Source organism: Mirounga angustirostris, unplaced genomic scaffold (assembly GCF_029215605.1).
Source record: "Mirounga angustirostris isolate CCGP_5_RB_7025 unplaced genomic scaffold, mMirAng1.0.hap1 SCAF_4, whole genome shotgun sequence".
NCBI classification, from domain to species: domain Eukaryota; kingdom Metazoa; phylum Chordata; class Mammalia; order Carnivora; family Phocidae; genus Mirounga; species Mirounga angustirostris.
In genome coordinates this window covers 166,027,104-166,039,964 of record NW_026991712.1, presented here as the reverse complement: position 1 = coordinate 166,039,964, position 12,861 = coordinate 166,027,104, and the positions used below count along the sequence as shown (strand labels likewise).

Below are 12,861 nucleotides of genomic sequence, written 5' to 3'. Positions count from 1 at the left end.
ATTTTGGGGTCTATTGATTTTCTTCTGACTGTAGGTCATATTTTCCTGCTTTTTGGCACATCTAAGTTTTTAATTGGATTTTTGATGGAATTTTTTGTTTTTGTTTTTTTAAAGGATGTAGAGCTTTATAGGCAGTTGTTACATTCTGCTCAGTTGATCAGTTTAAGTCTTGTTTTTAAACTTTGTTAGTAGTCTTTTGTAGGGATAGTTTAATCTCACTATTAAAGCATAGCCCTTTTAGGGTCTTCACTAAATGCCCTGAGTGATCAGTGAGGAATCTCCATTCTGATTCATCAAGTGCCTTCCTGCCCTTAGTCTTCAGCATGGATTTACGGGAACCCCAAATAGATTTCCTCAGTTTTTTTCTGTGTATCTCACTCTTCTCTGGAACTCTGCCTCACAATTTCCAGCTGTCTCAGTCTCTTTAAACCGTCCAGTCTCTTTCCCCAACTAATAAGATTCCTGTGCTATTTGGTAACCCTCTTCCTGCTCAGTGGTCTAGAACATGTTTCCTGGCAGAAAGTCAAGGAGATAAGTAGGGCTCACACTCTTGGGGATCACAGGTTTTCACTGCCTCATGTCCAATATCTGAAAGTTTACAGCAGGAAGGTAAATCAATCCCTGTTATTCCACCATGACTGGAATGGAAGTGATAGATAGCTATGTTAATGTCTAACAGAGTAGACAAAAAGCATTGTTAAGGAATAATTAGGCTGTTTACAATTTAAAAAAAAATTACTAAATACACCAGGAAGGACAGGACTGTTCTAAATGTATGTACCTCTAATAAAATTGTCTCAGAATATATAAAGCAGGGGCGCCTGGGTGGCTCAATCGTTGGGCGTCTGCCTTCGGCTCAGGTCATGATCCCAGGGTCCTGGGATCGAGCCCCGCATCGGGCTCCCTGCTCAGCGGGAAGCCTGCTTCTCCTTCTGCCCCTGCTTGTGTTCCCTCTCTTGCTGTGTCTCTGTCAAACAAATAAATTTTTTTTTTTTTTTAAGATTTTGTTTATTTGACAGAGAGAGACACAACGAGGGAACACTAGCAGGGGGAGTGGGAGAGGAAGAAGCAGGCTTCCCACCGAGCAGGGAACCCGATGCCGGGCTCGATCCCAGAACCCTGAGACCATGACCTGAGCTGAAAGCAGATGCCCAACAACTGAGCCACCCAGGCGCCCCCATGACTTTGAATCTTGAATTTAGGTCTTTTTCCAGGCTGGTGATATGATACGTGGTACACTACTCTCTCTTAATGCTGGCCAGCAGCAGTGAGGCCCAGCCCCCAGCCAACCATGTGATCACAAAGGTAAACAACTGATACACTTACAACCATTCTGTGCCTATATGGCCATTCTTTTTTTTCCACTTTCCATATAGTATTCAATAAGTTACATGAGATAGTGAATATGTTACTATAAAATACCTTTGTGTTGGATGATTTTGCCCAACTGTAGGCTAATATGAGTGTTCTGAGCACATTTAAGGTAGGCTAGGCTAAGTTATGATATTCCGTAGGTTAGGTGTATTAAATGCATTTTTGACTTACAGTAGCATTAGCTTAACAGTGGGTTTATGAGGACATAGCTCAATCATATAAGTCAAGGAAGATCTGTAAATTTAAAAGAATCTCTGAGACTCTAACTACAGTGTAATTATATTAGAAGTAAATAACAGAAGAAGTAAGTCCCCAAATATTACTAATTTAAAAGAACACTCATGATCCAAATAAAACTGATGGAAATTAGGTATTCAGAAGTGAATTACAATTAAAATATTAATTTGAAGGAAATTTAAAAGCCTTAGGAAGATAATAACCAAAATAAAAAGTCTAAACATGAATGACTTAGGTACATGAGTTAGAAAAAAGTAGACAGGAGGGACTCCTGGGATAGAGCCCCCCCATTGGGCTTCCTTCTTGGCGGGGAATTGGCTTCTCTCTCTCCCGCTGACCCTCCCTAGTGCTCATTCTCTCTCTCTCTCTCTCTCTCTCTCAAAGTCTTTTTAAAAAATATAAATGAAATTACCCATGAAATCCTGTGATAAGCTGCACTTGGTCAAGATGAATTAGTTTTTTTATACATCGCAGGTTATGTTTTAATATTTAGAATTTTTGTATCCTTGTTCACAAATGACCTAAGAAAAGTATAGGACCTTCTCATATTATTATTCTTTGGTGTTGTTATCAAAAGAAATGCTCCTCGGGGCACGGTTAAGCGTCAGCTCTTGGTTTCTGCTCAGGTCATGATCTCATAGGTCTTGGGATTGAGCCCCAAGTCTGGCTTGGCACTCAGCGGGGAATTTGCCCCTCCCCCCACTCACGCTCTCAAATAAATAAACCTTAAAAAAAAAAAAAAGAAATACCCCTTATTTTCCTGTTTTCTGAATGTATAAGAGTAAATAAATAATTTATTGAAAATTTGGCAGAACTCTGTGAAACCACTTAGGCCTGGCATTTTCTTTCTTTCTTTTTTTTTTAAGATTTTATTTATCATTAGAGGGAGAGAGTGAGCACAAGCTAGGGGAGCGGCACGCAGAGGGAGACGCAGGCTCCCCGCTGAACAAGAACCCCAACGCAGAACTTGATCCCAGGACCCTGGGATCATGACCTGAGCCGAAGGCAGACAGACGTTTAACCGACTGAGCCACCCAGGCACCCCGGCCTGGCATTTTCTTTGTTAACTAGTCTTTACTGTTGATTCAATGTATTTCATGATTATAAAGCTAGTGAAACATCCTATTTGAGTCAATTGTGTTAACTTAACGTTATTCTAGGAATTTGTCTTTTCAGAGGTGTTAGCATAAAGTTGTTAATGTTCTTTTTAATTTCCTAGTTACTTGTAGTTCTTTTTTTATTTCTAGTATTTGTGTCCTCTTTTGTTCTTTTATTTATTTATTTTTAAGATTTTATTTATTTATTTATTTGACAGACAGCGAGAGAGGGAACACAAGCAGGGGGAGTGGGAGAGGGAGAAGCAGGCTTTCCGCTGAGCAGGGAGCCTGATGTGGGGCTCGATCCCAGGACCCTGGCATGACATGAGCTGAAGGCAGATGCTTAACGACTGAGCCATCCAGGCGCCCCTCTCTTCTGTTCTTTTAAAAATCTTACCAGATTTGACTTCTTTTAGTCTTTTGAAATATCCAAGTTTTTCCTTTTTTAATCCTCTCTACTGTATGATTTTTCTCTGTTCTACTTAAAAAAAATTTTTTTTGAGAGCGTGCAAGAGTGCATGTATGGAGAGGAGAGGGAGAGGGAGAAGTAGACTCCTTGCTGAGCAGGGAGCCTACCCATGGGGAGCCCCTCATGGATACTTTTATATTAGAAAATCTATAGTTTAATTCATTCATTATGCCTTTTAAGGAGAAAAACCACATATCATCTCAGTAGATGCAGAAAAAGGATTGGATAATAATCAACACTTAGTCATGATTAAAAACGTGTAGAAAACTAGGAATACAGGGGTCTTTTTTAAACTGATCAAAGATGTATGCCAGGGCGCCTGGGTGGCTCAGTTGACTGCCTTTGGCTCATGATCCCAGGGTCCTGGGATTAAGCCCTACATCAAGCTCCCTGTTAAACAGGGAGCCTGCTGCTCCCTCTTCCTCTGCTGCTCCCCCTGCTTATGTTCTCTCTCTCTCAAATAAATAAAATCTTTTTTTAATTTAAATTCAATTAGTCAACATACAGTACATCATTAGTCTCAGATGTAGAGTTCAGTAATTCATCAGTTGCACATAACACCAAGTGCTCATTACATCACATGCCTTCCTTAATGCCCATCACCCTAAAATTTTTTTTAAAAGATTTATGTTAGAGAAAGTGTGTGTGTGTGTGAGAGAGCGAGCGAGCGCGGGGGAGGGGCAGAGGGAGAGGTAGAGAAAGAATCTCAAGCAGAGCCCAGCAGGGGGCTTGATCCCATGACCCTGAGACTATGACCTGAGCCAAAACCAAGAGTCAGATGCTTAATCGACTGAGCCACCCAAGCACCCCACAAATAAAATCTTTTTTTTTTTTCTCCTTTTTAAGAAAATATGATGTTGGGGCAAGAAAGAAATTGATCAAGAGATTCTAAAACTAGACTTGGGGGGGCACCTGGGTGGCTCAGTTGATTAAGCGTCTGCCTTCGGCTCAGGCCATGATCCTGGGGTCCTGGGATAGAGCCCCATGTCAGGCTCTTTGCTCAGCTGGGAGCATGCTTCTCCTTCTCCCTCTGTCTACTGCTCTGCCTACTTGTGCATTCTCTCTGTGTGTCAAATAAAATCTTTTAAAATTTTTCAAAAATTAAAAAAAACTAAAACTAGACTTGGTCAGAAAGGGAGATTTGTTTGATGACAGGAGTGGCATAGTGAGAAAGGAAAGTGTTCAGTAAACCGTGCCAAGACAATTATTTATCCACATGGAAAAAAATGAAATTGAATCCCTATCTCATACAGTTAAGTTTCAGGTAGATGAAACACTTGCATGTAAAAGGCAAGTTTTAAAACCTCTAGAAGACATAAGAAGCTATCTTTCTGATTTGGGGAGCATGAAAGGGTTTATTAAACAAGACACATAGAAAAAGCTAAGTATAAAAAAAATTTTAACTGTTATATATATATGTATTTGTATATATATATTTAACTACTATATATATATTATATATATTAAGAACTTGTTAAAGAACTCCATAAAGTAAAAATTGAAAAAACTGAAAAGCTTCAAAGTGCTAGAAGATACTTGCAACACAAATAACCCACAAGTGATTAACAACTAGAATATCTAAAGAGCTACAGATTGATAAGAAAAGTGCAAATAATTCAATAGAAAAATGTTAAAAATACACAAATAGATTTTTCAGAGAAGGGTAAACATGGCTAATAAATATAAAATCTAACCTCATTAGTAATCTGGGATGTGCAAATCATTATCAGTGAAATACCTCATACACAGTAGGGATTGGCAAAAGTGAAAATTCCAAGTAATAAGATATATATCAATGGGAACCTGTTGTGTATTGCTAAAATAGTGTAAATTGGTATCACAGTGGAAGGCAACATGGTGCTAGTTGGTCAAGTTTAACATTTACCTGCCTACAACCCAGCAATTCATTCCTTAGAGTTCTCAAAGTGCGATCTGCAGAGTATTTCAGAGGGCCTGGGAAGTGAAAACTAAGATGTTATTTGCCAACTCAAAATGGATCAAAGACTTAATTGGTAAAAACTGAAGCTATAAAACTCCTAGAAGACAACATTGGGAAAAAAGACCTTGGTCTTGGCAATGATTTTTTTGGCTATGACACCAAAAACCTAAGCAACAAAAGCAAAAATAAACAAGTGGGACTACATCAAACTAAGAAAGCTTGAACTAAACTTAAAAGCTGCTATACAGCAAAAGAAACAGTCAACAAAATGAAAAGGCAACCTATAGAATGGGAGAAAATATTTGCCAACCATGTCTCTGATAAGGAGTTAATATCCAAAATATATAAGAAGTTCATACAACTCAACAACAGACCCCAAATATTCCAATTAAAAATGGGCAAAAGGGGGCGCCTGGGTGGCTCAGTCATTGAGCGTCTGCCTTTGGCTCGGGTCATGGTCCCGGGGTCCTGGGATTGAGCCCCGCATCGGGCTCCCTGCTCCGTGGGGAGCCTGCTTCTCTCTCTCTCCCACTCCCCCTGCTTGTGTTCCTGCTCTTGCTGTGTCTCTCTCTGTCAAATAAATAAATAAAAATCTAAAAAAAAAAAAAATGGGCAAAGGACCTGAATAGACATTTTCTCCAGAGCCAGACATATGAGTGGCCAATAGGTACATGAAAAAAGTGCTTAACATCACCAGTCATCAAGGAAATGCAAATCAAAATCACAGTGAGGTACTACCTCACACCTGTTGGAATGGCTATTATCAAAAACACAAGAGGAGGGGCGCCTGGGTGGCTCAGTCGTTGGGCGTCTGCCTTTGGCTCGGGTCATGATCCCGGGGTCCTGGGATCGAGCCCTGCATCGGGCTCCCTGCTCGGTGGGAAGCCTGCTTCTCCTTCTCCTACTCCCTCTGCTTGTGTTCCCTCTCTCGCGGTGTCTCTGTCAAATGAATAAAATCTTAAAAAAAAAACACAAGAGGTAAGGTATGCCTGGCTGGCTCAGTTGGAAGAATGTGCAACTTTTGATCTTAGCCTCACCTTGGATGTAGAGGTTACTTAACTGAATAAATAAATAAAAACTCTAAAAACCCCAAGAGATAACAAGTGTTGGCAAGAATTTGGAGAAAAGGGAAGATTTGTACTCGGCTGGTAAGAATGTAAGTAGGTAGGGGTTCCTGGCTGGCTCAGTCAGCAGAGTATGCAACTCTTGATCTCAGGGTCGTGAGTTCAAGCCCTAAGCTGGGTACAGAGTTTACTTTAAATTTTTTTTAAAATAATGTAAATAAGTAAAGCCACTATGGAAGAGGGTATGGAGCTACCTCAAAAACTTAAAAATATAACTGCCATATAACCTATCAGTACCATTTCTGTGAAATGAAATCACTATGTCAAAGAGATATGTGTACCCTCGTGTCATTGCAGCAATATTTACAAGAGCCAAGACATGAAAACAACCCAAGTGCCCCATCAACAGATGAATGGATAGGGAAAACATGATGTATATATAAACAATAGACTATTATTCAGCTATAAAAAGAAAGGAATTCTGATATTTGTTTTTTGTGGTTTTTTTAAGATTTTGTTTATTTATTAGAGAGAGAGACAGCGAGAGAGGGAACACAAGCAGGGGGAGTGGGAGAGGGAGAAGCAGGCTTCCCGCGGAGCAGGGAGCCGGATGTGGGGCTCGATCCCAGGACCCCGGGATCATGACCTGAGCTGAAGGCAGACGCTTAACGACTGAGCCACCCAGGCGCCCCAGGAATTCTGCTATTTGTGACAGTATGGATGAATCTTGCGGTCATTATGCTAAGTGAAATAATAAGTAAAAAAGAGAAAGACAAATATAAATCCATGTATGTGTAGAATCTGAAAAGACAAAACTCAAAGAAACTGTAGATGGGTGGTTGCCAATCTGGGGTGGGGGAAATGAATGAAGGTGGTCAACAAGTACAAACTTCAGTTGTAAAGTAAGTTCTGGGGATCTGATCATGGTGACTATAGTTAACAGCACTGTAGTATATACTTTAAAGTTGCTAAGAGAATAGATCTTAAATGTTTTCACCACACACACACACAAAACAGTAATTGAGATGATGGATGTGTCAGCTAACCTTATGTGGTAATCATCTTGCAGTATGATGCATAGATCATCACTTTGTGTACTATAAACTTAAATGATATAGATCAGTTATATCTCGATATAGCTAGAAAAAATTTAAAAATGTTATTTGCCAATTTCTACTATTTTGATGTTTGTATTGCAGAAGTAGTTCAAAAGCAATGATGGGTGAAATTTCTGGTACCTTAGCACAAATCAAGACGGTGGTACCAAACTGTACTAGTAGTCCATGTATTTGCCACCAACTCCCTCACTGTTGGAAAAAAAATTTGCTAGTTTCACTTAAGAATGTCCTTGATGAAACAGTACAAACCCAACCTTTGAAAATGTGTCTGGAGGAAAATCACCTGTGGGTAATTGAGTTACTAGCTAAATTAGACATTTTTTAAATTGACACCATTTTGGGGGCGCCTGGGTGGCTCAGTCGTTAAGCGTCTGCCTTCAGCTCAGGTCATGATCCCAGGGTCCTGGGATCGAGCCCCGCATCGGGCTCCCTGCTTGGCGGGAAGCCTGCTTCTCCCTCTCCCACTGCCCCTGCTTGTGTTCCCTCTCTTGCAGTCTCTGTCAAATAAATAAACAAAATCTTTAAAAATAAATAAGTAAATAAATAGACACCATTTTTTAAGAAAAAAAGAGACAGGGGCGCCTGGGTGGCTCAGTTGTTAGGCATCTGCCTTTGGCTCAGGTCATGATCCCAGGGTCCTGGGATCGAGCCCCACGTCGGGCTCCCTGCTCAGTGGGAAGCCTGCTTCTCCCTGTCCCGCTCCCCCTGCTTATGTTCCCTCTCTCGCTGTCTCTCTCTCTCTGTCAAATAAATAAATAATCTTAAAAGAGAGAGAGAGAGAGACAAACCAAAACATAGACTGAACTCTAGAGAACAAATGATGGTGCAGGTGGGCAGGGGGATGGGTAAAAGAAGTGATAGGGATTAAGAGCACACTTATCTTGATGAGCACCGAGTGATGTATACAATTGTTGAATCACAATATTGTACACCTGAAACTAATATAACATATGTTAACTATACTTGAATATTTTTTAAAAGTTGACACTATTTTTACTTGAAAGAGTGACTGACAGACAAACTGGTTATTCAGACTTAGTTACTGGGCAGATGTGTTCTCAAAATGAATGAAATTCAGGATAGCAGTTTCCTTTTGGCTGGAGTTGGAGTGGGGCTGGAGGAGCCTGGGACAGGGTAAGGGCCCACAAGATTCAGACATACTGATAATGTTCTAGTTTTTAGATTTGCCTACTTTTAGATTTGGTGGTGGCTTTACAGATGCTCATTGTATTTTTTGCTTGGTAACCTAACATTATGTTTCATCTTTTTGTATGTATCAAATAGTACAGAATAAAGTTTAAATTTTAATGTGAAAAATAGATGGTGGGCATATGGGTTATTAAAGATAACATGGTATTCCACTGAATTAGATATGCTGTAATGTATTTCACCTAGCTCAGTTAAATATATTTGAGTTTATTGGGCAAGTCAAGTTTTCTCTCTTGTCATAGAGGTGATCATAACTTGTGAGCATTTACCATATGGCCTAGCATTGTTCTAAGTAGTACTTCACAGGTACTAACCTATTTAATCCTTACAACTCTATGAAGTAGGAAGTCATGTCCCTGTTTTAAAGATGAGATGTCAGGTGCTAAATTATTGAGATTATCAGGCCTCCTTGAGGAGCTTTGGTCCCCTGAGTAGGGGAGATTGGGAGGCTGGGTAGGGACAGAAGCCCAGTGAAAAAGAAATGCTGTCCTCTTAAAAGCTTTTGTATTTGTTATCTTCTCTTTTTCTAGAGACCATGGCGAGCCCCGGGAAAGACAATTATCGAATGAAGAGCTATAAGAACAATGCCCTAAACCCTGAGGAAATGAGACGAAGAAGAGAGGAGGAGGGCATTCAGCTCCGGAAGCAGAAACGGGAGCAACAAGTAGGTTAACCTGAGTGTGCTCAAACATACTGTTCAGGAAAACAATCCAGCCACCATGGTTGGTCTCCACCTTACATTCTCACTTTCCCCTTAGAAAAATAGCTTAGCTCTGTGGGCCACACATCTAGTTTCCTTTATTGTAAAGATGCTGGAAGCTTTGAAAAAAGAACCAATCTCTTACTCCTTTTCCATAATTAGAACAACTTACGGGGTGCCTGGGTGGCTTAGTTGGTTAAGCATCTGACTCTTGATTTCAGCTCAGGTCATGACTTAAGGGTTGTGAGATCGAGGCCGCCCCCCGCCCCGCCCCGCCCCGAATCTGGCTCTACATGGGCATGAAGCCTGCCTGCTTAAGATTCTCTCTCTCCCTCTGCCCCTCCCCCCAACTTGCACTCACGCATGCTCTCTCTCAATTTAAAAAAAAAAATTTAGACATCATTTTTGTCTATTTTCACATATATGAAATATATATATATCATTTTTCATATATTGTCTTCAGTATAATATTCTAGTTTAGCCCCTTGTTGTCTTCTCTCTTCTTCACCCCCATAGTCAGTGTTAGGCCTGGCTCCTTAAGAGGTTCATCACCATTCTGGCTGCCTTACTTCTCTGTCTTAAGTCCATTCTTTGTAAGTCTCCCTAGGACTGAGACTTTATTTTTTATTTTTATTTTTTTTTTTTTAAAGATTTTTTATTTATTTATCTGAGAGAGAGAATGGGAGACAGAGAGCATGAGAGGGGGAGGATCAGAGGGAGAAGCAGACTCCCTGCCGAGCAGGGAGCCTGATGCGGGACTCGATCCCGGGACTCCAGGATCATGACCTGAGCCGAAGGCAGTCGCTTAACCAACTGAGCCACCCAGGTGCCCTGTGCTTTATTTTTTTTTTTTAAAGATTTTATTTATTTATGAGAGAGAGAGAGCATATGAGAGGGGGGCGGGTCAGAGGGAGAAGCAGACTCCCTGCCGAGCAGGGAGCCCGATGCGGCACTCGATCCCAGGACTCCAGGATCATGACCCGAGCCGAAGGCAGTTGCTTAACCAACTGAGCCACCCAGGCGCCCCTGACTGAGACTTTATTAATGCCTCATCATCTGTATTCTGGCATAAACCACCACCATTGGTGCCTTGCCCAGGTCTAGATGCAGTCACCTAACCTGCTTTTGCCCACCCTCTTGCTTTACTCTTATTTCTTTCCTTCAAAGCCTTTTATACCCATCGACTTTTATACAAAGGGCACAGAAATCTTCACATGTTCTCTTAGGGGCACCTAGCTGGCTTAGTCAGTAGAACATGCGACTCTTAATCTCAGGGTCATGAATTCAAGCCCCACATTGGGCATAGAGCTTACTTTTAAAAAAAAAGAAAAATGTTCTCTTAAAAAATGTGAACAATTAGGTATAACATAGTAAAGCTGTTGAATCTCTTTCCATGTCAATATATTAAGCTTGGCATTATCTCAGCTATGCTAGCATATCCTTGACAGTTACTGCCATAATTTGGCATTGGATCATTCTTGGTTTTCTTTATTACAGTGAATAGTTTAACCACTCTCTTCTCTTTCAGCTTTTTAAACGGAGAAATGTGGAGCTGATTAATGAAGAAGCCGCCATGTTCGACAGTCTCCTCATGGACTCCTATGTGAGCTCTACCACTGGGGTAAGGCCCTTGCATGTGCTTCAGGTAGACCTGGGAAGTACCAGTGTCTATAGAACAGAAACTGGGCAGTTCTCATCTAGTGGCTTTGCCGACAGCCATGCTAAGTCCTTTCTTCCATGGCCCAGTTTTGTAACTGGTCAGCATAAGGAATCAATAGGGTTACATCTGTGATGGAGACACCTGAGGAAACATTTAAGGGAAGCCATCATTTGCCTCAGAGGTTAGGAATCATCCAGATGTCCCAACTTAAAGCAGCCATGGATTAAACAACAAATACCTTCTCCTGAGCCTGCTGTTACGCCATCCTCTTGCCCTCAAGTCTTTAGAAAGCAGGATGCCAAGCAGGAGTGTGTACTCATATCTAGCTCTGGTGTTGGTTTGCAAAGTCTTAAATCTGTCTTACGTTCTAGGAGAGTGTGATCACACGAGAGATGGTGGAGATGCTCTTTTCTGATGATTCTGACCTGCAATTAGCAACCACACAGAAATTCCGGAAACTGCTTTCCAAAGGTACAAAGCCTGGTCCTCGTACGGAGTCCCTACATGATTTAAGCTCTTGTTTCCTCTCACTGACCTTACCTGCTACTCCCCTTCACTCATTCTGCTCTAACCATACTGCTTTGGTATTCCTTGGACAAGCCAGGCACATTTTTTTTTTTAAGATTTTATTTATTTGACAGCGAGAGAGGGAACACAAGCAGGGGGAGCAGGAGGGGGAGAAAGCAGGCTTCCCACCAAGCAGGGAGCCCGATGCGGGGCTCGATCCCAGGACCCTGGGATCATGACCTGAGCCGAAGGCAGACACCTAACGACTGAGGACCCAGGCGCCCCAAGCCAGGCACATTCTTATCTTTGCACTGGCTCTTCCCTCTGCCTGATATCCTCTGGTCGCTGATAACTGTGTGACAGCTCCAGCTCCCCACTTCTCTGATTATATTCTAGATTCTCAGCAAGCCTACCCTGATGCCCTATATAAAATTGCAGGTCCCCTCCACTCAGCATTTTTAATCTTCTTACCCTGCCCTACCTCTCCTTTATTTCTCATTACACTGACTAACATGATAGAATGTCTCTCCTCTATGAGGGCAGAGACTTGTTGACTTTGTTCATTGTTGTATCTTCAGTACCTAGAACTGTGTCTGGCACATAGTTTGTACTCAATAAAAATTTGATGTATGATAGGAAAATACTTCTTGTCTCAGTATATGAAGCAGTCCTCCTGAGAAAACAAATGCTTTTTTTAGAAGGGAAATATTTAGACGAGGGTTCCCCATCTCTTGGGCTTTCTTCTCTTCCTTAATTCTTTACTTCAGGAATTAAGTTTCAGGAAGCCAAAGGTGAATATACTTAATTTGGGATTGGTTTTCTCTTTAGCATCCCAACTGTATCACACATTTCAAAGATGACCAATTATTGTGAAAACTACTTCACCAAAAAGGAGTTTGAGAATATCAATAAGGACAGTCAGAACTACCTAGGAAGGATGCGTGGAGTGACCCCAGTGAATACACCAGCCAAAACCTCTCCTGACTTTTTCTTTCCTTCCTTTCTCCCTCTTCCAGAGCCTAGTCCTCCAATAGATGAAGTTATCAACACTCCAGGAGTGGTGGATCGGTTTGTGGAGTTTCTGAAGAGGAATGAGAATTGTACATTACAGGTGAGGCCTGGTGTAGAAGGGTACCAGATAAAAGCCCTTTTCCCAAGAAATTGTTGTGGGGTGTTTCTATAGACACATCTCTCAAGAAATAGACAAGATATGAGGAAATATTTAAGAGATGCATCAGAGGTCTTGGTCTCAAATAAGAGAGCCAAAATTTCTTCCCTAAAACAGTCTCAAAGGCAAGATACCAGAGGGGCATTTGGGTGGTGCAGTCGGTTAAGCATCTGACTCTTGGCTTCAGCTCAGGTGATCTCAGGGTCGTGAGGTCAAGCCCCAGGTTGGGCTCTGCGCTCAGCATGGAGTCTGCTTAAGACTCTCTCCCTCACCATCTCCCCACTTCCCCCATTCCTGGTGCTCACTCACATGCTTTGGC

The 12,861-nt window shown here is 41.5% G+C and overlaps 1 protein-coding gene across 5 annotated transcripts in view; it reads left to right on the top strand.

The window, feature by feature from the left end:
• Positions 1-12,861, top strand: part of KPNA6 (karyopherin subunit alpha 6) — a 58,362-nt gene that overhangs the window by 31,810 nt on the left and 13,691 nt on the right. For 3 of the 5 annotated variants that reach the window (XM_064589554.1, XM_045898218.3, XM_054513013.2), the window contains 4 exons: positions 9,038-9,171; positions 10,736-10,828; positions 11,239-11,338; positions 12,391-12,485. In XM_064589554.1, the coding sequence (XP_064445624.1) occupies positions 9,038-9,171; positions 10,736-10,828; positions 11,239-11,338; positions 12,391-12,485 (422 nt within the window). Of the gene's footprint in view, positions 1-1,202; positions 1,306-9,037; positions 9,172-10,735; positions 10,829-11,238; positions 11,339-12,390; positions 12,486-12,861 lie in introns of those variants that run through there. The other 2 variants (XM_064589555.1, XM_045898217.3) reach the window with 2 other exon arrangements.